The sequence below is a fragment of the Canis lupus genome, chromosome 4 (genome assembly GCF_048164855.1).
Source record: "Canis lupus baileyi chromosome 4, mCanLup2.hap1, whole genome shotgun sequence".
In the NCBI taxonomy this organism is placed as follows: domain Eukaryota; kingdom Metazoa; phylum Chordata; class Mammalia; order Carnivora; family Canidae; genus Canis; species Canis lupus.
The window spans coordinates 40,780,920-40,808,514 of NC_132841.1; the positions used below are offsets into that span (position 1 = coordinate 40,780,920).

A 27,595-nucleotide genomic window follows, 5' to 3' on the forward strand; every position below is an offset into this window, starting at 1 on the left:
CACCACCACCACCAAGCAAATCCCAGACAGAACTTCTCATCTGTAAATATGTGAATATGTATTTCAAAAAGAGAATGACTCTTTTCTTAACATAACCACCTACCACTACTATACCTAGAACTAAACATCATGCCTTAATTTCATCAAATATTCATTCAGCATTCAAATTTCCCTAATTGTTTCTTTATTTTTTTTTTAATATTTTTTTTCTTTATTTATTTATGATAGTCACAGAGAGAGAGAGAGAGCGGCAGAGACACAGGCAGAGGGAGAAGCAGGCTCCATGCACTGGGAGCCCGACGTGGAATTCGATCCCGGGTCTCCAGGATCGCGCCCTGGGCCAAAGGCAGGCGCCAAACCACTGCGCCACCCAGGGATCCCTAATTGTTTCTTTAAAAAAATTTTTTTGGGGGGGCAACCTGGGTGGCTCAGTGGTTTAGCACCACCTTCGGCCCAGGGCCTGATCCTGGAGATCCAGGATCAAGTCCCACATTGGGCTCCCTGCATGGAGCCTGCTTCTCCCTCTGCCTGTGTCTCTGCCTCTCTCCCTCTCTCTGTGTCTCTCATAAATAAATAAATAAATAAAATCTTTAAAAAATAATAAAGATTTTTAAAAAATTTTTTAAATATTTTATTTATTTATTCATGAGAGACACACAGAGAGAGAGAGGCAAAGACACAGGCAGAGGGAGAACCAGGCTCCATGCAGGAAGCCCAATGTGGGACTCCATCCCAGAACCCTGGGATCATGACCTGAGCTGAAGGCAGACAGCTCAACCACTGAACCACCCAGGTACGCTTGTTTCCTTAAATTTTTAATAGATTATTTAAGTCAGAAAACCAAATAGATCTAACTGTTACATTTAGACTGTTTCTTAATATCTTCAGTTTCCTCCTTTCTATCTTTATTTTTCTTGCAATTTATTTGTTGAATAATCCAAGTTGTTATGTAGAGGAAAACATTCTGGTTTTTGCAGATTTTATCTCCAATGTGTTAACATGTCCCTCTGTCTCCTGTATTTTCTATAAATTCATAGTTAGATCTAGCATGAAAGCTGGTTTTAGGAAAAGACCAATAAAAAAAAAAACAGATAAACTTTTGGCAAGTGTGATAAGGAGAAAGATTTTTTTAAAAGATTTAAAAAATGGGGATCCCTGGGTGGCGCAGCGGTTTGGCGCCTGCCTTTGGCCCAGGGCGCGATCCTGGAGACCCGGGATCGAATCCCACGTCGGGCTCCCGGTGCATGGAGCCTGCTTCTCCCTTTGCCTGTGTCTCTGCCTCTCTGTCTCTCTCTGTGTGTGACTGTCATAAATAAATAAAAAAAAAAAAAAAAAAAGATTTAAAAAATATATTTATTAATGAGAGAGAGAGAGAGCGGCAGAGACACAGGCAGAGGGAGAAGCAGGCTCTACACAGGGAGCCCAACTCGGAACTTGATCCCGGGACCCAATCCGGCGACCCCAGGATCAGGCCCTGGGCTGAAAGCGGCGCTAAACCGCTGAGCTACCCAGGCTGCCCAAGAGGAGAAAGAATTTTTAAAATTAAAAATGAGGAAGGAAACATTTATTGATATGGAAGAAATTAAAATACATATAAGAGTACTATACACAACTCTTGGGATGGCTGGCTGGCTCAGCCAGCAGAGCACAAGACTCTTGATCTCGGGGTTGTGGGTTTGGTCCCATGTTGGGGGTAGATACTACTTTAAAAAATCTTGGGACGCCTGGGTGGCTCAGTGGTTGAGTGCCTGCCTTTGGCTCAGGGTGTGATCCTGGAGTCCCTGGATTGAGTCCCACATCAGGCCCCCTGCATGGAGCCTGCTTCTCTCTCTGCCTGTGTCTCTGCCTCTCTCTCTCTGTGTTTCTCATGGATAAATAAATAAAATGTTAAAAATAAAAATAAAATATAAAATCTTAATAAAAGGCTAAATTAGCTGTCCAATAAATGTACTGTGAGCCACAGATATAAATCACATATGTAATTTGAAATATTCTAGTAGCCACAATAAAAAAGGGGGCTCCACAGCATGGGGTCTACAAAAAAAAAAAGTGAAATTCTTATTTTTTAGGATTTTATTTGTTTGTTTAGAGAGCATACACAAGAAGAAGGGCAGGAGAGGCAGAGAGTCCCAAACAGACTCCGTGCCCAGCACAGGACCCATCAAGTGGCTTGATCTCAAAATCTCATGACCCCAAGATCATGACCCCAGCTAAAATCAAGAATGGATGCTTAACGGACTGAGCCACCCAGGTGCCTGGAAGTGAAATTAATTTTTATTTTAAAGGTTTTATTTATTTACTCATGATAGACACAGAGAGAGAGGCAGAGAATAGGCAGAGGGAGAAGCAGGCTCCCTGCAGGAAGCCCGATGCTGAACTCGATCCCAGGACCCCGGGATCACGACCTGAGCCAAAGGTGGATACTCAACCACTGAACCACCCAGGTGCACATGAAATTAATTTTTTTTTCATGAAATTAATTTTGATAAGATTTAACCCTCTGTTTGAAATGTTATCATTTCAATTTATAATCAATATACTTTTTTTTTATTTTAAAAAAGATTTTATTTATTTGTGAGAGACACAGGGAGAGAGAGAGAGAGGCAGAGACACAGGCAGAGGGAGAAGCAGGCTCAGGGCAAGGAGCCCAATGCAGGACTCAATCCTGGACCCCGGGATCACGACCTGGGCTGAAGGCAGATGCTCAACTACTGAGCCACCCAGGAGTCCCTCAACATACATTTATTTATTTATTTATTTATTTATTTATTTATTTATTTTTCAACATACTTTTAAAATTAGCTATTTTACAATTCTTTTTTTGGCTTTATTGAGATATAATTGACATACAACATTATGTAAATTTTAAATGTACAACATGCAGCTGGCTGGGTCAGTTGGCAAAATGTATGATTCCTGATTTTGAGGTTGTGAGTTCCAGTCCTGTGTTGGATATAGTTTATTTTTTTAAAAAAGTGTAATAAAGCATGCTTTATTATTCTTTGAGAGAATTGTAATGAGAGGAAACTCTCCAACTCATTTTATGTGTCTAACATAATCTTGATATCAACACATGGCAGGATCAGTTTAAGAAAGGAAAGTCACAAATCTCACTTGTGAACATAAATGCAATAATTCTAAATAAAACATTAGCAAACTAAATCCATACACAGGAAAACTGAGAAAAATAACACCCATAAGAGAATTCTTCAGGCACAGAAAAATAATCCCATATGGAAATAAAGAAATTCAGGAAGGAAAGAAGAGCACCAGGAATGGAAAATGTGTGAGTAAACCTCAATGAGTATTAACTGTATACAACACTAAAAATAATGTCATGTGAAGAATCTACCCGCAGGTGCCCTCAGAACTTACCAGGAGCTGCCACTGCTGCTGAGGGGAGGGAGAAGAAACCCTGTCCTATTTATTTAACTGCATCTTCCCAGCGTAGCAGTTAGAGGGAATACTGCGAGCTACTGTACAACTCCTGGCATGTCAGAACTCTGACACTCCAATGACACTCCAATGCCGTGGCAATTGGTAACACTCAAGATGATGTGCTCTGTCAGCCTAAGTCCCCGAGTGACTACACAAGAAGATAAGGGTCTTTCCCGTCATCCTGGGATAAGAGCCAGAGATCTCTACTCTCTGGGCCCTGGGAGGGAGGGGTTCTGCTCCCCTTTCCCAACAGCACAAAGCTTTTGTTTTGAAGGCAGTTGCTTTTGCTATTTCTAGGGAAGTAGTTGAGGCCTTAGGCTCATCTCTTGGAGGCCATCAACCACCTCCTTGACCCCTGCATCACCAGAAGTAGCACTCTTAAGTCTGCAGCCCTGCCCCCAACTTTTCTCACAAGCACCCACTGGAGACCTGTGGGGAGGAGCTTCTGAGTGCACGTGACTGGAACCCCGGCTATTCCACGGTAGCCCACATTTTGCCTTTAACACTTGGCCAAGGGGGGCGGAAAAAAATAACACTCGGCCAAAACTTTAGTTGCTTTTCTCTCCACCACTTATACTGACATGGGAGAGCTTGGTTCTTGTCTCATGGAGTAGAAGAATGAATCTCGTGGACAACAGAGCATGAGCAAAGCAATAGAAGTTTATTAAATCGGGATACAGAGAAAACTCTCAGAAGTGAGACGGGTGGGGACAGGGCTGCGGGGGTGTGGGTGAGTGTGTGAGTAAACCTCAATGAGTATAAATGAGCCTGTCTTTTATAGGAAACTAACCAGGGAACTTGGTAAATTTCTTGTCACTACCAGGGTAGATATTCAGAACAAACAAGTGGAGTTGTAAGTATCATAATAACAAACAAGATGTTTTTGTACATATCAGGAGCCCAAACAAGGTCCCTTCTCTCAGGTTAATATCTCCTCCATAATATTTCTCTATCTCTGGGATTTCTGTGAGCCTAGTCAGGGAGCCCATGGCCTTGTGATTCTTATGCCATCTTGGTTTGAGCAGGAACTATTGATAACACCTTAATGACATATTTCTTTGTGGCCTGGCGAGTTTCTGTGATTACTTAGTAGCAGTTAAAGGGGGATACTCCCTAACATTTTGGAGCTAGGGAGCCAGGTTTATTTTTTCTGTTTTTACTGTCTTATCTGTTTTCTTGGGATGGGTAGGAGCCTTACTCTGGGGCCTTTCCCTTATCTTTCCCTGCCAAGCCCCATCTGCCCCTAACTCGTTCCTACATCAATACGGTGGCCATCATTTTCAGCCACATTCTGCCAAAGTGAACCTGGTGATGTGCCCCATCTCTCCTTGCAGGAGCTTGTTCTTTTTAATTTTTTTTTTTTTAATTTGAGGAGAGAGAGAGCATGCAAACATGAGTGGGGGAAGGGGCAGAGGGAGAGAGAGGGGCAGAAGGAGAGAGAGAAGCAGACTCCCCACTGAGCAGGGAAGCCCAATATGTGGCTGGATCCCAGGACCCCAGGATCATGACCTGAGCTGAAGGCAGACGCCTAACTGAGCCACCCAGAGGCCCTGAGCTTGTTCTTTTTTTAAAATTCAGATTAGTTGGTTGCCTTGTGACCTCAGTTCTCTGAGGTGCTCAAGAAAAGTTATAATTTTGTAGATCATCCATTTTTCTAAGATAGATGCAATATTCTTTGTAGCTTTTTATACTGTAAGAAATCAATCTTTTTTTGCAAACTACGAAGACGTTGAGGGTTTTGTTTTTATCTTAACATAACTTAACCTAGCCAAACTGATACTGTGGTTTTTATATACATTTCCCTGATGATGACGTTGAGCATCTTTATATGTGCATATTTACCATCTGTTAATATTCTCTATTCTGTTTCAAACATTGACACAGATATCGATATGAAGACAGACATTTCCTGTCTTAGATCTAGAAAGCACTTACCCGAGAAGCCATAGTCTCATTTCATGGAAAATTATATTTGGAGACCACATCTGGGCTCACGGGTTTAGCTTTTTAGCCTGTGAGCCTATTGGCTTTCTCTTGTATTTTGTGTCTTCCTTCCCTAAGCTCTGTAGTTTAGGATTTGGGCAAATGTCTTGAGGGCAGAAGCTAGTGCGTATGTACTCACAAGAATGGCTAGAATTAATGATGATAATGTGATTGGAGCAATATCACTTGTGGGAATGTAAAGTGATACAATCACTGTGTAAAATACTTGGGTAGTTTCTTATAAACTTAACCATATACTTAGAATATGATCCAGTAATTGCACTTAAGGGCACCCAAGCAAAATGAAAATCTATGTCTATGCAAAGACTTGTACACAAATGTTCACGGCAGCTTTATTCCTAATAACTGAAGACTGCAAACTCAAATGCTCACCAACAGCTGAATGGATATACAAGTTATGGTATATCCATACAGTGAACACTACTCAGTAATCAAAAGAATGGACCACAAATATATGCAACAACGTGATGAATCTCAACAAACATTACACTGAATGAAAAGAAGCCAGACTTAAAAGAGCATCTACTGTATGATTCCACTTACATGGTTAATTAAGAAAGACAATTCCAATATACGGTGGCAGAAAACAGATGAGTGGCTGCTTGGGGCGAGGAGTGCCAGTGGGGTTTGGCTTGTAAAGAAGCATAAGGAAGTTTCTCAGATGATGGAAAAGTTCTATTCCTTGACTATGGTGATGGTTATATGGGTATATACATTTGCCCAAACTCATTGAACTGTATGCTTACACTGGGTGCATTTTTATTAAATGTAAATTAAACTTCATTAAAGTGGATTTTTAGGGCAGCCCTGGTGGCGCAGTGGTTTAGTGATGCCTGCAACCTGGGGTATGATCCTGGAGACCCGGGATTGAGTCCCATGTCGGGCTCCCTACATGGAGCCTGCTTCTCCCCTGCCTGTGTCTCTGCCTCTCTCTCTCTCTGTGTATGTCTCTCATGAATAAATAAATAAATAGAATCTTTAAAAAAAATAAAGTGGATTTTTAAAACTTAAAAAATAAGGGAGCACCTGGGTGGCTCAGTTCATTCAGCATCTGCCCTGGGATTGAGATCCACATCCAGGTTCTTGCTCAATGGGGCATCTGCTTCTTCCTTTCCTTAGGCCTCTATCTCTGCTCAGGCTCTCTCTCAAATAAATAAATGAATAAATAAAATCTTTAAACAAAACTTACAAAAATAGACCAAAATAGTTCAATTGCTCAACAGAAGACACTGTTTGCAAAGTTAACAGATGGCTGATAAATCAGAAAGATATTTGCAATGTCTAGACCCAATAAGAAACTACAATCAAAGGACGCCTGGGTGGCTCAGTGGTTTAGTGCCTGCCTTTAGCCCAGGGCGTGATTCTGGAGATCCGGGATTGAGTCCCACATCGGGCTCCCTGCATGGAGCCTGCTTTTCCCTCTCCCTGTGTCTCTGCCTCTCTCTGTGTGTCTCTCATGAATAAATAAATAAAATTAAAAACAAAAAGAGAAACTGCAATCAAAAAGTGAGACAGGAGGGGCACATGGTTGGGTCAGTTGGTGGAGCATGCACCTCTTGATCTTGGGGTTGTGAGTTTGTCCCCCACATTGAATGTAGAGATTACTTAAAAATAAAATCTTAAAACCCCTCAGGGCGCCTGGGTGACTCAGATGGTGAAGCATCTGCATTCCTTGCAAGTCATGATCTCTGGGTCCTGGGATGGAGCCCCACATCAGGCTCCCTGCTTCTCCCTCTCCCCCTTAACCCCCCCTCATGCTCTCTTGCTCTCTGTCTCACAAAGGAGTAAATAAAATCTTTTTTTTTTAAAGTTCAAAAATAATAGTAGTAAAACAAATCACTTAAGTCATAGTTAGAAAAGTTTATGGTACACACACCAAGAAGACAGTTTGCAGACCTAGAATACTCAAACCAAAACCTGGAATGAGGCTCACAGGTATATTGTTATGAATCAGTTTATATAGTGAGAAAGCAGTGACTATTTCTCACAGTGATGGGCTATTAGAATTTTCTTAAATGATAAGGAATTTGTCAGTGGTTACCTTATATCAACCTTGGGAAACAGTTCAAGTTTTGTTTGTGATTTCCAGAGGCATATGCAAGAAATGACCCAGGTCAAGTTAGTCTTGCAAAATAAGCTAAATTAAGTTTTGTTAGTATGACTAAAATGGTTTTGTCTGCTCGGGAATTTTCAAGCTTGGTCTGCATTTGTTTTTTAGTTTAATAGTATCTTGATTTTAAAACCAGATACAGAGGGCAGCCCAGGTGGCTCAGCAGTTTAGCACCACCTTCAGCCCAGGGCATGATCCTGGAGACCCGGAATCAGAATCGAGTCCTGCATCTGGCTCCCTGCATGGAGCCTGCTTCTCCCTCTGCCTCTCTCTCTCTCTCTGTCTCTCATGAAAAAATAAGTAAAATGTTAAAAAATAAAATAAAATAAAACCAGATAAAGATAGTACAAGCAAAGTATAGACCCATTTGCCTTGTGAATAGATATGAAAATCCTAAATATAAGATTTGCCAGGCAAAATATTTACTTTACAAGAATGCAAGAATATATATATATTTAAAGATTTTTATTTATTTATTCATGAGACACACACACACACACACAAACACACACACAGAAAGAGAGAGAGAGGCAGAGACACAGGCAGAGGGAGAAGCAGGCTCCATGCAGGGAGCCCGACGTGGGATTGGATCCCGGGTCTCCAGGACCAGGCCCTGGGCTGAAGGCGGCGCTAAATCGCTGAGCCACCCGGGCTGCCCCAAGAATATTTTAATCAATGAAATTCACCATGTTGATAGGCTAAAGGAGAAAAATAATATGATTAATTATATGGTCAACATATGAGAAATGCATAAAAATATTTTATAAAGTTCTACTTTATAGTAGATGATATAAAAATGATATGATAGGGGTGCCTGGTGACTGTCACTTAAGCAGCTGCCTTGGCCTCTGGTCATGATTCCTTTGTCCCAGGATCCAGCCATGCATCAGTCTCAGCGGGGAGCCTGCTTCTCCCTCTCCCTGCTGCTCCCCCGTTCATGCTCTTTCTTTCTTTTTTTTTTTTAATTTTTTAAATTTATTTATGATAGGCACACGGTGAGAGAGAGGGAGAGAGGCAGAGACACAGGCAGAGGGAGAAGCAGGCTCCATGCACCGGGAGCCCGACGTGGGAATCGATCCCGGGTCTCCAGGATCGCGCCCTGGGCCAAAGGCAGGCGCCAAACCGCTGCGCCACCCAGGGATCCCTCTTTCTGTCAAATAAATAAGTAAAAGCCTGTAAAATCATTTTGCGGTTTAAAAATCTTTACAGTACAGGGACGCCTGTGTGGCTTGGTAGTTGACCACCTGCCTTTGGCCCACATCGGGCTCCCTGCATGGAGCCTGCTTCTCCTTCTGCCTGTGTCTCTGCCTCTCTCTCTGTGTCTGTCATGGATAAATAAATAAAATCTTAAAAAAAAAAATCCTTACCGTACAGTATATCCTACTTTTCATGGTCTCTGAATTTTTTTTTCTTTGACCAGTCTTGTGTACTAGTTATTTCTGAGATGTTGCTTTGGTTTTATTGAACTTTTGATTTCTTACTTTATTGAAGTATAGTTGACATATAATGAAATTTGCCTATTTCAAGTGTACAAATCAGTGATTTTAAGAAAATTTACTGAGTTGTGACATCAGAATAATGCAATTTTAGAACATTTTCAATGGGATATCTGGGTGGCATAGTTGATTAAGCTTCTGACTCTTAGTTTTGTCTCAGGTCATGATCTCAGCGTCATGAGATTGAGCCTCATGTGGGGCTCTGGGCTGAGTGCAGAGTCGGCTTTTGGGTTTCTTTTTCCCTTTGCCCTGCCCCTGGTGTGCTCAGGCACTCTTTCTCTCTCTTCAAATAAATAACTTTAACATTTTATTTTATTTTTTAAAAAATATTTTATCCATTTATTCATAAGAGTACACACAGAGAGAGAGGCAGAGACACAGGCAGAGGGAGAAGCAAGCTCTATTACAGGGAGCCCAATGCAGGACTCAGTCCTGGGACCCCAGGATCACGCCCTGGGCCAAAGGCAGGCTCCAAACCACTGAACCATCCAGGGATCCCTTGTTGGAGGAGGTTTAAACATGGGGTTACTCAGTAAGAGTTTTTCTTCTTTTAGGGATAAAGATCCTCTACAATTGTAAGGTGTGGGGGACCTTTAAAATCTTTTGGCAACCTTTACTCGGGGCACCCTGTATGCTGACCACCACCAGCATTCCAGGCTTCTGTAGTTAGCTTTCCAAACTTAGAACTACATTTCTTATTTGCACACTGCTCACGAAGGGGTGACAACATCTCAACATGGACATTCTCTGTAAGGGTGGGGATTCCTGGAGTGTGATACTTGCTGGGATTCCATTTGATTATGAGGTAGAGTTACCATAATAACCTTTGCAGACTGCCCATCCCTCAGCATGCTCTATTTGGAAATGTAACCTAAAAAATAAAACAGCCAGTTATTTTACCACCAGCAAAATGGGTTTATATGAGAATAAAAGAAAATTGCAATTCATGACACACAAGCTAAGGCAAAACCACAGGCAAGTCCAACAAAACAAAGGAGAGGAACTTTATTTTATGGAGGAGGAGGAAGTTGGGAAGAATTGTTTTGAAGGAAATCTTATTAGAGAAAAGCAAGAGTTCAGGGTGATGATGGTTTTCCATCAGCTGAGTTACCAGCGTAGAGGATTTCTCCCCTGGGGTTGCAATGTGCATCTTTCCCCGATGGGGAAAAGTTACATCCCTGTGACCGATGATTTTCCTGTTGAGGATTCTTAGGTCTGCAATTGACAACTTCCCTGTAATTGACATCAAGTGCTATGGGCTCCCCTCTCTAGCCTCTGAACTCCACTTTAGTGAGGCTTCTTTTTTATCAGTGTTCACACAACCACCCTGTGGATTTAGATAAAGTATAGTTGTCCTATAGAGAGTGAATAGTAGGGGGTACAGTGGCAGTGGAGCAAGTCAGACAGGATCAAGGATGATCCTTTCTATCTGTAACGAGCTCAGTTTTTAAAGTTGAGGGACATTTAGGCTAAGAGTTTTTACTTACTATGCAAATCTATCTTAAGGTCCATCTTGAAGCATGTGATAAGGAAGTCCCAAGGAGTTCTTTCTCCCAGGGCTCTCTTGCTGGCCGGTCTGTGGATCCCGGCGGGGGAGAGCCCCTGGGAAGCAGGAAAGGAGCCGGGGAGTCCCGGCCACCGGGGACTAAGGGCGGCCGCAAGGGGCGCCGCATTTCGTGCGCTAGGAGGCAGCACCACGCCGGGAAAGCCGCCCCCGATCCCCCCGCGGAGGTGCGGCCTGGGGCCTTCGCCCACCGGGGGTCGCCACCAGAGAAGTGGGCGCCCGCCAGGCAGGCTTGCGGGTAGCTGCGGGGCGGATTCACTGGTCGGTGCCCTCCACCTTCTTAGCCTTTGGGCGACAATCAGTGGGCGTTCGCGAAGTCCCTTGGCCTCCCTCTCGCTTCCCCACGGTTCTTCCGAGGGCCACGCGGCGCGGCCGGCCTCGCGGAGCCGGGCCGTGCGGCCGAGGGATGCCCGGAGCGGTCCTGAAGCCCAGCCGTGGCCGCGGGCGCGCGGGGGACTACAGTTTCCAGAGTGCCCTGCGGCGACGGGCGGGGCCGGGGAGCGCCCGCAGCCAATTAAGGGGTCTCCGGGCGCCGCCGGGGAGCGGCAGGTGGAGCCGGGCCGCGGGCGGGGTGGGCGGGGGGGGCGCGGGCCAGGTCCCGGGAGCGCGTCCTGGGGCTCGCGGGCCGGGCGGGGCGGGGAGGGAGGCGGCCCCGGGGACCCGACCGGCCGGGGGCGGGGACCGCGGCCGCCTGCGCGGTTCCGGGTGCTCCCGCCGCGCGCAGCCCGGGGCGCACTTGACCGGAGTCGGGCTGCGGGGAAGGGCGGGTCTGGGGAGAACCCCGGAGCCCGCGGCGGCCGGAGCCTCAGCCCCACCTCCCCGCGGCGGCCGGAGCCTCAGCCCGAGCCCGAGCCCGAGCCCGAGCCCGAGCCGCCCCGAGCCACCTCGCCCCCCGGCTCGCGCGCCCCAGCCATGGCTTTCGCCAATTTCCGCCGCATCCTGCGTCTGTCCACCTTCGAGAAGAGAAAGTCCCGCGAATATGAGCACGTCCGCCGGGACGTGGACCCCAACGAGGTGTGGGAGATCGTGGGCGAGCTGGGCGACGGCGCCTTCGGGAAGGTTTACAAGGTGAGGGCGCTGGGGGCGGGCGGGCGGCCCGGGCGCGGGCGGCGGCTCCGGAAGGAAGGGGGCGCGGGAGGGCGCGGGGGCTGCGGGGGCTGCGGGGGCTGCGGCTCCGAGCTCGAGCTCGGGGCCCTGTGGGGGGCCTCACTGCCCGGCTGGTGCCTGCGGGCTGGGCGCCCCCTCTGGGCGCAGCCGCTGCCCCAGCTCCCCTCGGAGCACTTCCTGTGCGTCCGGCACCGCGCTCGGCGCCGCAGGGGGAGACAAAGGGGCGCCTCTAGGACCTCGGCATCGGAGACCTCGCATCCGCCCTAAAACTGGTTCTGGGCATAAGACAGGCCACACGGATGCTGTGAGACCGCCGAGGCGTGGAGAAAGCCTCGAAGCCCGGCCGCGTCTGGAAGGCTTGGGATCGGTGGAGTTGGGGACACACCTGAAAACGAGCCGCAGCCAAGAAAAGGGGCGGCTCCAGGGGGAGGGGTTAGGCTTGGAAAGGTGGGCTCGGGCTGCGCAGAAGGAAGGGGAGGTCGGGGCCCTGTGAATACTGCGCTGCGGGGATGGGATTTGCGTGTGTGTGAGTCACAGCTGGGGAGTCTTCCAGGCTTCCGTCACCTTTCCCCTGGAGGCATAAGGGGGGCCGAGAGCTTTTGTGGAGGGATGGGTGGGGCAGGGCTGATTAATTCTAGACACGTTTGCAGCAGGTCATTGTCTGGTTCCTGCTCCTGTGAACCGATGCTGAGTTGTGTTGGGGACCCAAACACCTAGAGCTTGACGCCACCCTTTTCCTCATCTCCTTTCCTCCAGGGAACCTTTCCTGAGAAAATCTCCCATGTTAAGTTGCTGTGTATCCCCAGGAGAGATCTTCCTTCCTAAGGCACCGGCATCCCCCTGAGGGCTCGGGTAGCTTGCACACCACGCAGACCCCAGGCTTGCCTTTCAGGAGGCTGGACCACGGACAGGGCGTCTCTAGGCCCACCTGGTCAGGACTTCCTCTCAGCTTTGCTAGTGGTCTAGAGCCTGGTTTCGGAGGTGCAGTCCCTGGAGGAGCAGCATTCCCCTCACCTGGGAGCTCGTTAGAAAAGCAGAATGTTTAAAAAAACAAAAAAACAAAATGCAGAATGTCAGGTCCTGCCCCAGCCCTGTTAGGTTGGAGTCTGCATTGTAACAAGATGCTCAGGTGATTGCCAAGCACATTAGGTTTGAGAAGTTCTGCTCCTAGAGGCAGTTTGAGGTCGACCAGGCCCATCTGGGTGCCTGTTGGTTACCTTCCCACCTCCCTTCCCCTCTGAGCCCGCACTCCCTGTTACGGGGAGGAATTCCCACTGGAGCAGAGGTCCTGTGGTTGGAGAAGCAGGCCTCTGTAGCGCTCACATCCAGTGCCTTTCAGGCTGGAAAATCTCTTCCTGAGGGCTCTGCATGTATTTGAGGATAAGCGGCACATCTTTTCTTTACCCTTCTCAGCGACATCTTCCTCCAGGGGCCCCAGGAGACTGTCCTCAGCCTTGCAGCTCAGCCCCTGGACACGCAGCCAGGGTCCTTGCTGTCTCCAGTCAGACCCCAGATGTGCCCCGACTGTCTTGAGGGCAGCAGGACCCTTGGTCAGCTTACCACATCCTCCTTTTTCTCCAGAAGGTTCAGTTGGTGTTTTTAGTGAATATTATTGGCTTACACTGAGGTTTTTTTCTCCGATAGGGGCTGGCTTTCAATTGCAGTCTTGTCCTTCTCTCACAGTGTATCCTGGCTCCATATGGTTCATGTCCGTCCTTCTTCCTTCTGTCCTTCCGTCCTAGCATACAAGAGAACACAGGAGCCTGGGTGGGGGGCGGGTAGGGACAGAGGGGGAGGGAGAGAAAATCAAGGAGACTGTGGGGCAGCGGAGCCAGACAAGGGGCTGGATCTCACACCCCTGAACTAATGACCTGAGCTGAAACCAAGAGTCGGTCACTCAAAACACTGAGCTACCCATTGACCAAGAAAAGGTCATTTTCTTCTTTTTTTTTCCTCCCTCATTTTCTTTTAAACCTAAATGCAGAACTTTACTTTTATGCTGGTAAGATTTCCCCCCATGAGTTTCGCTTGTCATTTCCGCCGCTGCAGCCCTGTAAAACTCCCCTGCTACTCTGGAGGTTTCATACGAAGGAGCAAGGAGCCTATCTGATTCACAAGTTACTTTGTTCCCTGGCTCTCCAGAGCAAGTGGACCCTTTCTAAGTGACTCTCGTTCCCAAAGCTGTGAGCTGGCTGCACCACAGCTCTCTCCCTCCCACCACCGAGCCCATGATTTTCTCATAACTAAGAGGAGGGAGAGCTCGAGCAAGAGAGCCGGGTGATGGCTGATACACCTGGACGGTTTATTATATCACCGGCCTGGCCTTGGGGTGTGGCTGGCCATCCAACCCAACCTCATGTTAGGGGATATTGGGGCATCTGGAAAAGAAGGGACTCAAATCCAAGGCTCTGAGCTTCAGTTTAACATTTTCCTTAGTTAGCAGCTGTGGAAGATTCACCCAGGATTGGAGATGCCTGTCACCCATGCCTTCTGCTCTTAAGTGCTACTTGCTCAGCCCTTCAAAGCTGAAGTTGAATCAGATCGTGCTTTATTAAAGACTAATCAGGGACCATAACTCTTTTCCACTTCTCTGTTCCCTGGTACGGCCACTGTGGCTGTAGATGCCAGAAGTTCATCTAGGTTTTTATGGCTGGTACCAGAATTTACATGTTGACACTGTGCCTGCCTGGGCCACTAGTTGGCTGTGAACTGGGGAGGTGATGGCCAGCACCATCTCTTTTCTCCTATAACAAGCAGGTTCTTCTGGCTGCCGGCACGGTGAGGGCCTTCCTGAGGACTTCCCTGGTGTATGAAGCCTTAGAAATCTCAATTTGTTACATGCTCGTTAGGACAAGACTGACTACAGGTTGCCTGATGAAGTCTTGCAGAAGCTCAGAGCTGGCTCATTTCTAAATACAAAGCAAATGTTACAGTGTATATGTGGTTTCATATTTGTTGTCCTATATCATTTCAAGATTCTTCTTTTTTTTTTTTAAGATTTATTTATTTATTCATGATAGACATAGAAAGAGAGAGAGGCAGAGACACAGGCAGAGGGAGAAGCAGGCTCCATGCCAGGAGCCCGACGTGGGACTTGATCCTGGGACTCCAGGATCGCGTCCTGGGCCAAAGGCAGGCGCTAAAGCGCTGAGCCACCCAGGGATCCCTCAAGATTCTAATTAAGAATCATCTTTATTCTGAAGATAAGATAGAAAGGGGAGAAAGTGTTTGATAACATGTAGAGTGGAACAAAGCTGCCTTCATGCAGGATGAGCTTTGTGCTACAGCGGCAAGGCGGGTAGTCACGTGCTGAGCACAGAGTGAGCAGACATCTAGGGTTGGGTTAGCAGGCTGAGATGATTTTTCTGCCCCCCTTTTTTCCTTTATAAAGATATATTTTTAAGTAATCTCTACACTCAACATGGGGCTTGAACTCAAAACCCTGAGATCAAGAGTCACACGTTCCACCAGCTGGGCCAGCCAGGTGTCTCATTTTTCTGCTTCTTGAAAATTACTTTGGTTTTGATTCTATGTTACCTTTAAGCTCTTCAGAGGTTTATGGTTTTGCAAAATTGGGAGTATACAAAGAACATATTTTTTTTTCCGTAAAAGGAAAAACATCTCCCTAAGTCCTGTCAATTGCTCTTGACATTTTGATATATTTCCTTATAGACTTTATCATTTTTTTACAGTGAAAAAAATGTTTTAATTCAGGGTTGTAATTTTATATACCTACAGTGTTTTATACCATCTTTCATTCCTCAAACCTCTTTCTGTAATATTTTTAATGTTTCCTACATACATTCTGGGATGGCTCAGTGCCACCTTGATCTTAATCTTATTGGATATTTAACCTTTTAAAAAGGATTTTTCTTATTTATTGGCCAGGGAGGGACAGAGGACGAGGGAGAGAGAGGATCTCAAATAGACTGTGTGCTGAGCGCACAGCCCCATGCAGGGTTTGATCCCACCACCTGAGATCCTGGACTTGAGCTGAAACCAAGAGTCAGATGCCTAACTGACTAAGCCACTCAGGTGCCGCCTTTTTTTTTTTTTTTTTTTTAAACAAGTCACAGTTGTTTAAATGCTTATTATATATGTGCCAGGCCTTGTGCTAAGCACTTTATATAACATAGTCGGCTCTGCTGTAATGTAAATATGCCTTCCTAAAAAATCTTCATGCTGAGCAAAATCAGTAAGAACAGCCGCTTTTTAAGACATGGTCCAGGGCACCTGGGTGGCTCTATAGGTTAAGCGTCTGCCTTCAGCTCAGGGCATGATCTCTAGGTCCTGAGATCAAGCCCCGCCTCAGGCTCCCTGCTTGTGGGGGAGTCTGCTTCTCCCTCTCCCTCCTCCTGAACTCATTGTGCATGCTCTTTAAAATAAATAAAATCTTAAGGAAAAGATACAACACTTCACTACCACGGGAGACCATTAAAAAAAAGGGGGGGATCCTAAAAAAAACCGGTGGTGCAGTTATACACAACTTTGGAGATGAGAAATAAATATTACAGTAAACACAACACTGTAGAGTGAAAGAGACGTGCAGGGTGCTGTGGCCGTGGGTGCGGGAGCCGTGGCTGCTTGAAGGGGTGGGAGGAAGGTTATCTGAAATCAGGTGCTGAGTGGGACCCCCCAGTGCTGTGTGGGCTACAGGTCTTTGATGTTTAAGGTGCGCATCTGAGCGATGTGGGCATTTCTTTGCCTCTTGGCTCAGCTGGGTGCAGTTTTCTGTGTTCACCTAGTATTTCTGGCCCACAAAACTGCACACAAGCAAATGGGAATTAAGCATTTTGATGAAATGGTTCTGTAGTATATCAGTGGTGTTGGGATAAAATTGGCATTTCCAAAGTGAGCATTATAGCAGAGCTGCCTGGTGATGAGCAGGTTTGCCATTAAAATTCTTTTTGTGTTTTTTAAATCCTGTTTTAGGCTAGACTCTCAGAAGAGAATTATTGGGTGGAAAGGTTTGCCTATTTGAGGGTAGATTTTTAAAAGAAAACGAGAGAAGGTAGGAAAGGCTCCCTTTTTCCCCTTGCTCTGGGCAGGCGCCAAACCCTGAGTTCCTCTGGGGCCCTGGATGGGTCCACCCTCCATGGGGACCTCAGGTGCCTTCCAGCTCAGAGACCCATTGTTAACCTTCACCCTTGAAGTGCCACATCCTGGTTTTAGACAAAGCAGAGGTTCAGTGAGGTGGGAGCTAGCTGTCAGGCCTTCCGCCACTCCAGGCCGGGACCCTGCTTTCACCTCCTCTCCGGCCCTTAGGTTTAAGGCCTGGGTTTCTGCTTCCTCTGGGGCTGCCCAGGGCTGGGCCTGTGTGCCTCCCCTCCTCCTCCGGAAAGAGTTCTGCCCCTAGGCAGTAACCTTATTTCCGCTCAGCCTAATGTTTTTAAATAGAAGTCCTTGCTATTGTGAGTGGGTTCCTGGCTTGGTCCTAAACTCAAGTGGCCCGAGCTTCCTGGGGTGTCGCCTGCCACGGGGGTCACTGGAGCAGCTGATTTAGCACTGAGGCTGTTTCTTGCTGGCTCTGGCTGCAGGAACTAAACAACTAAGTAGATCCCCACCCCCCACTTCATGCAGGACCTCCTGGCCTCCCAAGGTTACCCAGACCAGGGGATGACCCCACAGGCTGCCCACCCCACAGCCCTGGGAAATCAACCCTGCATGGTCACTCCCAGTTTCAGCTGCTGCTGAGGATGGTAGGACAAGGTGGTTAAGGGAAGAAATTTGGGGTTCCATGGGATCTGGGTTTCATGCAGAGCCAGTGACCTCCAGCTCTGAGCTTCAGACTCTTGTCTGTAAAGGGAGTTAGTAATTGGGAGCATGGGGGCGCTGATGGAGTTGAGGAGGTATGATACCTTTAGCACCTGATCCCCACCCAGGAAGTGGGCATGAAAGGAAGATACTTTGTTATTGTTGATGCTTGTGGTATTAACAAGAGAAGGTCCTGGCCAGTTACTGCCGCTTCACTGGGGACAAGGCAGAGTGTTTGTAGTGAGACCCAGCCAGCGTGAGGTCGCTCCGTGGTGAGGCAAGGATGGAGACTACACCAGGTGGAGTTGTCACATGCAGGAAACTTGCAGCAAATAAGGAGATCGGGCTTACCTTCCAAAGGTGAATGAAACTCCCTAAGCACGGGGGAAGGAGTTCCTTTCCTTTAGGGCTAGGATGCACATTTAGAAAGGGGAGCCTTGAGATCCCTGGGTGGCGCAGCGGTTTGGTGCCTGCTTTTGGCCCAGGGCGCGATCCTGGAGACCCGGGATCGAATCCCATGTCGGGCTCCCGGTGCATGGAGCCTGCTTCTCCCTCTGCCTGTGTCTCTGCCTCTCTCTCTCTCCCTGTGTGACTATCATAAAAAAAAAAAAGAAAGAAAGAAAGAAAGGGGAGCCTTGCCTCTGTACGTAGAGGCAGGCATACGGTCACGCGTACATCTTAAGGACACAAGCCTATCATACACAGATTGTATATTATGTTAATGAGGCTTGTGCTCCTTGGGTGGGGACTTTAGTATGCTAATGAGGGGAGGGTAACTGTCAGTTACTCCTGGGGTCCTTCCATGGTCCATCTGGGTGGTCTGGACTGCTGGACCTCTGTGCTGGCAGTCATTAGTGTTTGAGGGGTAGTTTCGCTTCCCATCATGGGATGCTGTGTCCGTTGTGTCTTTTGTGGGAGTTAAGAGATGAGTTGGAAAGACGAACCTAAGGAAAAATGTGGGACAAAGGTCGATGTGACCTTGGGGTCTAGACGGTAATAGCAGCTGGTCTCTTACACTAGGGCTCCCCCACCTTGGTGCTGTTGACATTTGGGTGGGAATTCTCTGTTGCAGGGGCTGCCCCCACACATGGTAGGATGTTAGCAGCATCCTTAGCCTCTCTTCATTAGAAGTATCACCTCACTCTTTACCCCCTAGTTGTGACAAGCCAACAATGTCTCTAGACATTGCCACGTGTCCCCTTGGGGGGGGGGGCAAAATTGTTCCAGTCGAGCATCCCTGCCTCATCGAAGTGAACTGGCTTGATCCAGTGTGGCGGACAGTATTCATTCACGGTGATGTGTCAGGTCCCTGAGTGTCTGATGAAAGAATGAGGCTTTGCAGCCAGATGGACCAGGGGCCAGATCCTGGCTGTCCCACTTCGCAGCTGTGTGATCTCAAGTGCTAGGCTGGTGTCTGAGCCTGTTTGCTCATGTGTAGGGTGGGGCTGAGACGCGTACTCACCCCACATGTAGGGCACAACATTTGGCTCATAGGAAGTGCTCAGTGTGGCCAGTGGTCTCCCCAGCTGCTAGGTGTACTGGGTAGGGGGAGGAGAGAGAGAGGTTCTGCTGGGTGGGGTGAGCTGTAGCAGGACAGGGGCAGGGCTCGTGGGGAAAGGGGAGGACTTCCACCAGGCAGAGGTGGTGATAGCAAGCTGAGAAGCTTGGCCCAGAAGTGAGGCCACAGAGTGAGGCCTGAGGTTGCCAGTCGGTGGCCCTGGAGGCTGGTATGGTCTGTGGACTGTTTGGTGGCTCCCATGGTGGCTGAACCAGATTTGAGGCGATTGCCAGCATTTTGAATCCTATTTCACATAAAAGCCCCCCTTCGTCTGGCTACCACCAGTGAGTGCTTTCTCTGTATTTAGGAGTCTGTTTTTGGTTGTTTGTTTTGTTTTCTGGATTCCACATATAAATGAAATCATATGGTAATTGTCGTTCTCTGACTGATTTAGCATAGTATCCTTTAGGTCCACCCAAGTTGTGTCACATGGCAAGATCTTTTTTATGGCTGCCTAATACTAATATGTAACACCGCATCTTCTTTATCCATTCGCGGATCGGTGGACACTAATCAGTTGCTTCCATATCTTGGCTATTGCGAGTAATGCTGCAGTAACCGTAGGGGTGCAGATGTCCTTTTTTTTTTTTTTTTTTAGATTTTATTTAAGTGTTTTTTTTTTTTTTAATTCATGATAGACATAGAGAGAGAGAGAGAGAGAGAGAGGGAGAGAGAGAGGCAGAGACACAGGCAGAGGGAGAAGCAGGCTCCATGCAGGAAGCCTGATGTGGGACTCGATCCCAGGACCCTAGGATCATGCCCTGGGCCAAAGGCAGACTCTAAACCCCTGAGCCACCCAGGGAGGGATTCCTTGCAGATGTCTTTTTAAGGAGTGTTTCCACTTTCTTTGGGTAAATACCTAGTAGAGGAAATGCTGGGTTGTATGGTATTATTATTATTATTTTTTAAGATTTCTTTGTTTAGAGAGAGTGTGCAGGCTGGGTAGGATGGGAGGGGCAGAGGGGGAGAGAGAGAGAATCTCAAGCAGACTCCCTGCTGAACACGGATCACTTGATCTAAAAACCCTGAGATCATGACCTGTGCCAAAATCAAGATTTGGATGCTTAACCAGCTGTACCACCCAGGTGCCCTGGTGTCTCTGTTTTTAATTACTTGAGGAAGCTCCATACTATTCTGCACAGTGGCTGCACTGATTTACATTCTCCCCAACAGTGCATGAGGCTTCCTTTTTCTCCATATCCTCTCCAACACTTGTTGTTTCTTGTGTATTTGATTTTAGCCATTCAGACAGATGTGAGAACTCATTGTGGTTTTCGTTTGCATCTCCCTGATGATGAGTGACGATGAGTATCTTTTCATGTGTCTGTTGGTCACCTCTTAATAGTATATTCTATCTGACCTAGTATATCCAAAGTATCATTTTTTTTTAAGATTTTCTAAAAAATATTATTTATTTATTTATTCATAGAGACACAGAGAGAGAGAGAGATGCAGAGACACAGGCAGAGGGAGAAGCAGGCACCATGTAGAGAGCCTGACATGGGACCCTATCCAGGGTCTCCAGGATCACGCCGTAGGCTGCAGGCGGCGCTAAACCGCTGCGCCACCGGGGCTGCCCCAAAGTATCATTTCAACTTAAAATAATATAGAATGAAAAAGATACTTGCTTATTGATTTTTTTAATGTAATTTTTAAGTGATCTCTACACCCAGCTCAAACTCACAACCCTCAGATCTGGAGTTGCATGCTCTACTGACCGTGCTAGCCAGGTGCCCTAAATTAAGAGATATTTTATATTCTTATTCCACACTAGCCCTTTGAAACCGGTTTGTGTTTTGTGTTCACAGCACGTCTCAGTCTGGACTAGCCACGTCTCAGGTGCCCAGTACTGACATGTGGCTGCTATGCTACGCAGTACAGATCTGGCCTCTGATGTTCACCAGCACCCTGTATCCTCCTCTGACCCCCTCTGTACTTGTCAGTTGCCTCCTTGAGTCCACTGGTCAGTGGGTTTGGGAGCTGGGCTTGGCTTGAGGGGCTGACCAAAGCAGGGCCTGATCAAAAGGGGCCAAGTCAAAAAGGCTTTGGAATGCCAAGCTGAGGGATTTGGTTGTGATGATTTTGAGCTCAGCTAATGTCCTGCTTGTCCTGAGTCCCAGGGCCTGACCAGGTCAGTCTCATGCAGTATTAGAGAGGAGCTACTTTTGGATGGTCACCAGAGTAGGGGAGCTGGGGGATGCCAGAGCCAGGTTTCCTGGTTGCTGAAGGTGGGAACAGAGGGGCCACACCCTGGTAGCTAGAGCATGTGGGGTTGGGAGAGAGCCAGAGCTGTGGTTGGGGCCCAGGTCAGAGCTCAGGGAGAGGAAGTAAGTAACTGATGGAAGGCACCCAGCCCAAGAATGAGATGTTGTATGTGGGTGGGAGGCAGGGAAGATTCTAGAGAGCAAGGGATGGTTGTGAGGAGGAGGCAAGAAAGCAGACAGTGTGAGGAGGGGAGGGAAGCTCACCTTTGCCGGGGATCAGAGATGGCACAGGAACTTGGATGAATTTCTAGAGTTAGAGCCTGGCTTTCTACCTCTTGTGGGTTGTATGATCCTTTTTTTTTTTTTTTTTTTTTTAAGATTTTATTTATTTATTCATGAGACACACACACACACAGAGAGGCAGAGACACAGGCAGAGGGAGAAGCAGGCTCCATGCAGGGAGCCTGATGTGGGACTCAATCCTGGGTCACCAGGATCAGGCCCTGGGCCGAAGGTGGCACTAAACTGCTGAGCCACCCGGGCTGCCTAAGGGTTGTATGATCCTGAGAAAAGTACTTACATGTCTGTTTGTGTCTTTAGCTGCAAGGAGGTGCTAGGAATTGGACTATCTCATAAGGGGTTTGAGGGTGAAATGACCCATGGAAACCACTTGGCTCAGGACTTCAGGAAAGCTCAAATAAATGTTAGCCATTAGAATGATTAATTGAGCACCTACTGTGTGCCAGCCATGTAGGTTCCAAGGTGAGCAAGGTAAGTGAGTGGAGTTGTCCTTCTTATCTGTTGATCGTTTATGCTTCTTCTGAAGGCCCCACAAGAGGCAGGGGTTCACATCCTCACTCCACACCTGATGACGCAGAGGCTCAGGGAGGCATGTTGGTTGATTTACTTAGGCTCATGTAGCTTTTCCATGGCAAGGCTAGGACTTGAACCCAGGTGTCTCTGGCTAGGAGCCTGTGCCCTTTCTACTGAACCATATGGAGGGGAAGACGAGGGGTGTGAGGAGAGGATCCAGGGTCACTTCAGTGTGGTGTCTCCCTGTGACTTTGGAGTTGGTGCCCAGGAATGCCACCCTCCTTCCTAGGCCTGCCTCAGCTGGGTTTGAGCCCTGAGATGGTGGAGGTGGTGGTGGCCTCTCGCACAGAGGAAGTGGTGATGGGTGTAGGCAGGGCTCCGGCTCACAGAGGAAGTGGCAGGGGAAGTGGGCCAGCATCATGGTGAGGAAGCTGGGTGCTCCTGGCCTCCTCCTGGAGCTCTGGTGGGTGTGGGCCTGCCGGTGCTATGGCATCTTAAGGCTCTGGGTGCCTCTGGGTGCTGCTGGCAGGGCAGGGCAGGGAGGCCTGTACCCAGAAGAGCTTCCTCCCTTCCCCATTTTCCTCACCCCTTGTCCCTCCCTCCACTGCACTCACCTGCCTCTTCACTCACTCTTCTCTCTTCCCCTTTCTCTCTGCTTTCCCCTTTGCTACTTTTTTTTCTTCCTTTCCCCACAGCTTGCTTATTTTGTTTTCTTACTGACAGGCAACACCAGAGCCGGGATTCAGGCCGAGACTCAAGAGGTTTAACCACTGTTGTGGTGACTGAAGAGTTAACTCTAGCCAGGCTCTGTGCAGTGGGGGAAGAAGATGGGGCCAGGGAGAGGAGTGGAAGGGAGCACATCCCTTTTCCGTCTCAGGATCTTTGCCCTTGCTGTTCTCTTTGCCTCCTACTCTCTTCCTGCTACTCTGCACAGCCAGGCTGCTCCTCATCCTGTGGGTCTCAGTTCCCATGTCCCCTCTCAGAGAGGCCTGCCCTGACCACCCATCCCTGACCAAGGGGACAGCTCTCTGCTGATTTCCTTCAGAGCTCCAGTCACAGTGGGTTTCTTTTGTGTGTCTCCTTATATTCTTTCCTCTCTGGAAGGTATAAGGTTCCTGGAGGCAGGGAGTTTTTTGTGGCTAGCATGGTAGATGCTTAGTTTCTGCTGCGTCAGTGAACAACGAATGAGTAAGTGGCAGCCCTACCTTCCTCCCTTTGTAGGCAGGCCCGGCGCTGAGAGTATGGGTGTAGGCACAGGGATCAGTGCTGAGCTTTCTCCTGGTTTCCCTGCCTTCTTGCTGTGTGATCTTGGGAAAGTCACCTACCTCTCTGGGCCTCAGTGTCTTGAGCTATAAAATGGAGGATCAAAAAGTGCTTCCCTGAGAGAACTTGGGAGGATCAAGTCGTGGCCGGTCCTTAACATAGTGCTCAGCAATGGAGGGAGAAGTGAACATGGCTGTCATTGTCATTGTGCTGCTGATTATTTCTGTTGATTGACCTGACTGGCTGCCTGAGGATTGGCAGGCAGAGTCCCTGGAGGCCCCTGGTCCACCTCTTCTTGTTTGTCACGCAGGAGGCTGCCTCTTGCATAGGAGTTAGTGTGATGCGTTGCTGGGGGTCAGCCTAAAGCTTCTTTCTCTCTTGACCTGTTACGATGATGAACATGATTCTGTGATAAAGAGGCTCCATCCCGGCCTTTGGGAGCTTCACAGTCTTGGCTCTGTGCCTGCCAGTCAGTCTGGGGGTGGCCCAAGCTGCTCTGGTTGGTGGAAGAGCAACATTCATGCCTTGAAGGGCACGCCTGCCTTTGCCCTCCTTCCTGGAAAGCTCCAGCCTGTTTTGTCTGGGAGCCCAGGCCCAATTCTTGGCTTCTGAGGCTGTTGCCACCATCAAAGCTGGCTTTGTCACCCTGAGGCAATGTCCCCGTTGGAGCTGCCCTGCCTCCCTGTTTGGCCTTGAGGTTCTGTCTACCTTTGTCCTGCGTCTTGGTGGGCTCTGGTGCTCTAGCTCTTTCTCAAGCCTCCTCCTTCCTCAAATGCCCTCCACCCCCACCCCACCTTGAGGTGACAGGAAACTTGCTGCTCCTGTTGACCAAGGAGGGAGGACCCTGTGTTAGTGAGGAACCAGTGCCAGCCCTGTTCCGAGCCTCTGCTCTGTCTGCAGACCATCCACTGTGGTCGAACTGCAAGGTGACCCTCAGAAGACCTGAGGAGCACCCCGCACTTCCCACGGGAGCCCCGCCTCTGAGGCTTCTGCCTTGGTGGTGCCCTTCACCTCAGAAGTCCCAACTCGGCCATTGTTTTACTGTGTGACTTTGGGCAAGTTACATGGCCTCAGCTTCCTTTTCTGCAAAATGGGAATAAAACCAGCTCTCTCACAAGTGGGACATAATTCTTGTCCTGCACCATGGAATACTGGCGGGAGGTACTCCCAAATGCTAACGGCAATTATCTCTGGGATTATGGGTGGGTTTTTTCTTTTAATTGACGTAGAATTAAAGTACAGTATTCTATTAGTTTCTTTTAAGTGTACCACATAATGATGTAATAATTGTATGTGATACTCAGTGCTCACTACAATAAATGTGGCCACCATCTGTCACCAAACAACATTATTACAATATTATTGGCTGTGTTTCCTGTTTTGTATTTTTAGCTCCATGACTGACTTGTTTTATAACTGGAAGTTTGTACCACTTCATCTCCTTTATTTCACACTCTGCCCCACCTCTGGCAACCACCAGTTCTCTGTATTTAAGAGTCTGTTTGTTCATTTGTTTTCTTATTATTTTAAAAGCAACATGTATTCATTAAAGAGAGTCTTCAAAATACAATATTACAAAGAAGACAAACCACCCATAATCCCTTGAGTGGACCTAGAAGGTGTTCTGCTAACTGAAACAAGGGACACACAGGAAGACAAACACCCTATGATTTCACTTACACGTGGAATCTAAAAAGCAAACAGCACAAAAAGTACTGTTGATTGAAAACTTGGAGCAGTTTTCACCTCTGAGGTTTGGAACTGCCTAGAAAGTGGGGCTGGTAAGGGCACACATCCCCCAGGGTTGTGGTGAAGATGGTCTGAGGGAAGCCCTGTATGGTGTGTGGATGGTGCGGGTCGCAGAGGAGGCCCTGGATAAAGCTTCTTCCTTCTCTCCTCTGGGCCCTTGACCCCAGACTGCCCTCCTGCCGTGATTCAGCACCCATTGCTCTCTGGGCCCTCTGGCTAAAGGGAGCTTGGGAGAGGTGGGAGCAGCGGCCCTGTATCACCTCTCACCTCCTTTATCAGCAGTAGGTGGGGTTGGATCCCCATCACTTTGAAAGAGCTGAGATCTGAAGGCTCCCACATCCCTGGCCAAGTTGGACGGGTTGCCCAGGTTTTCGGTCAAGGCCCTGGCATGGGATCTTTGAGGCCAATCCTATTGGGGCTTGGTGTTTTTATTTGCCAGCTCAGAAGGATTTGGAGGCTCAGCATTTCCCTGCTGTGCTGGGATGGCCCGCCAGGCTTCTCTTCCCCGAGGGAGAGGGTATTAAGTGGCCGTCTTTGGGAGCCATGCTGTTCCACCGCTCTGTGCTTCACAATCTTTGCCATCCTCAAGTGTCTCTTGTTTTGAAACTTGGCCGTCTCATTTGTCACGAGCTGAAACTTGGCCCAGTGATTATTGATAGGGAAGTGGTTTCTCCACTTGGCAGGACTCATTAACTGTGTGTATCCTGCCCAGTCAAAGGCTTTGGCTTCTCCAAGGTAGAGAGGAGACAGCATTCAAAACCAGGGAACAGCGAGAGATCCCAGAAGATAAATACATTGAGGAGAAAATGGATTTCTTGTACTTTCCTCCTGTCTTTATGTGGAAGACATAATTTCTTTCTGTTTGCATGTGGATATGAACACCAATTCATCCATCCGTTATTTTAAAATACTCCATGTATACTGTGGCCGAACATAGGCGTCCAGGGGCCTTCGTTTTCTCTTACTAAGAGCAGAGTAGATACATTGTTGTTGAACAACGTAAAACACACTTTTAGGCTTTTGGAAATAAAAAATACGTAGTCCTAAGTGAGGACCGTAACTGCTGGTAGTTGACCGCTTAACCACGGTTTCTAAACTTTCTCCTGTGTCTCTGGAATTGTCCACACGGCTGTCAAAAGACTATAGCTGGCTTCTTGGCTTCCTGAAGGACACTTAGCTGGTAAGTATTAGAGTTGGAATTTGAAGCTAAGTCCTGTGCTGATTCCACAAATGACTTGATAGACGTTTGCCCATCTCTAGGTTGGGCAAGATGGGGGCACGGCGGGGATGCAGTAGGTTAGGTACCTGTAGGAATAACTTTCTTGGCTACAGTATTGAGGGAATGAGAGAGTCTGGTATTCGTAGAAGCCAACAACAAGGTAGGTTCAAGTGCTTTTTGGGAAAAAAGACTTAATGATTGTTTACTGCCTAGCCCTACTTTTCATTCCTTTATTCCTCTCTCATATCTACCTGTTCTCCCATCTGCCCATTTATGCTCCTGCTTGCTCACACTCCTATCCATCATCTGTCCATCCTCCCACACACCCATTCTTCTGTCTCCCCTCTCTCCCTCCCTCCCATTCATCCATCCACCCACCCGCCTTCCCTCCCATTCATTCATCTATCCACTCATCCATCAATCCATTCACCCACCCTCCCATTCATCCATCCACAGCTCATGTACAAATTTGCCTACCCATTCTCCCATCTTCCCATTTATCCACCCTCCTGTATTCCTGTCTATTCACTGGCTATTTGAGGCCAGGCTCTATGGGGTGGACTAAAATGAATCAGAAATGGACTTAGCCTTTTAGAGCCCACCACCAAGTTAGAGAATCTCTGAACACAAATGACTAGGGTGCCAGGTCTGTGAAGAAAGTTCTAAGAAGGGTAGCCCGCGTGGCTCGGCCATTTAGTGCCACCTTCAGCCCGGGGCCTGATCCTGGAGACCCGGGATCGAGTCCCACGTGAGGCTCCCTGCATGGGGCCTGCTTTTCCCTCTGCCTGTGTCTCTGCCTCTCTCTCTCTCTGTGTCTCATGAATAAATAAATCTTAAAAAAAAAAAAAAAAAGAACTAAGAAGGTGGAGATTAGTAGTCGGGGAGCTGGGGTTCTGAGAGCACTTCATGGAATAGGCTGCACTTGAGTTAGATTTTGTGGAATAAATACAGCATGGGGAAGGCACTCCAGGTGGAGGAAAGAGCAGAAAGAAAGGCGTGAAAGTAGGAAGTAGAAGGGCACCGGCCATAGCCTGGGTAGGGGAGGTTGGGGAGGTGGGGGGGTGTATGTGGCTGTTGGGGGGAAGTAGGGGGAGGCAGTGGCATCCTGGAAAGTAGATGGGGCAAATTACCAGGGCCCCGAGTGCCAGACCAGGCTGTTCAGGCTTTGTGTCAGGCAGCAGGGAGCCGTTGAAAGTTGCCCAAAGACAGTTTCTGGTTGAAGGCACTGAGGGGAGGGATGGGGAAGGAGGACTGGCACACCTAGAAGCCAGGTGGGAGCCGCTGGAGATGTTTCCTCTGGGGGAGCAGAAAGCTGG

At 48.1% G+C, this 27,595-nt stretch overlaps 1 protein-coding gene and 1 long non-coding RNA gene across 3 annotated transcripts in view; one reads left to right on the forward strand and one right to left on the reverse strand.

Annotated features, from left to right (window-relative positions):
- Positions 1–10,035: 10,035 nt before the first annotated feature.
- On the reverse strand, positions 10,036–11,075 carry LOC140631558 (uncharacterized). Its single transcript, XR_012029103.1, has 2 exons — positions 10,536–11,075; positions 10,036–10,375 (listed from the first exon to the last, which is right to left on the reverse strand). It is a non-coding gene; the product is annotated as an uncharacterized lncRNA (long non-coding RNA).
- Positions 11,076–11,328: 253 nt separating this feature from the next.
- STK10 (serine/threonine kinase 10) overlaps positions 11,329–27,595 on the forward strand; it is a 112,044-nt gene continuing 95,777 nt past the window's right edge. The window contains exon 1 of one of the 2 annotated variants that reach the window (XM_072824140.1): positions 11,329–11,680. In XM_072824140.1, coding sequence (XP_072680241.1) covers positions 11,525–11,680 — 156 coding nt within the window. In that variant the 5' untranslated portion in view covers positions 11,329–11,524. The remainder of the gene's footprint in view (positions 11,681–27,595) is intronic. The other variant, XM_072824139.1, reaches the window with a different exon arrangement.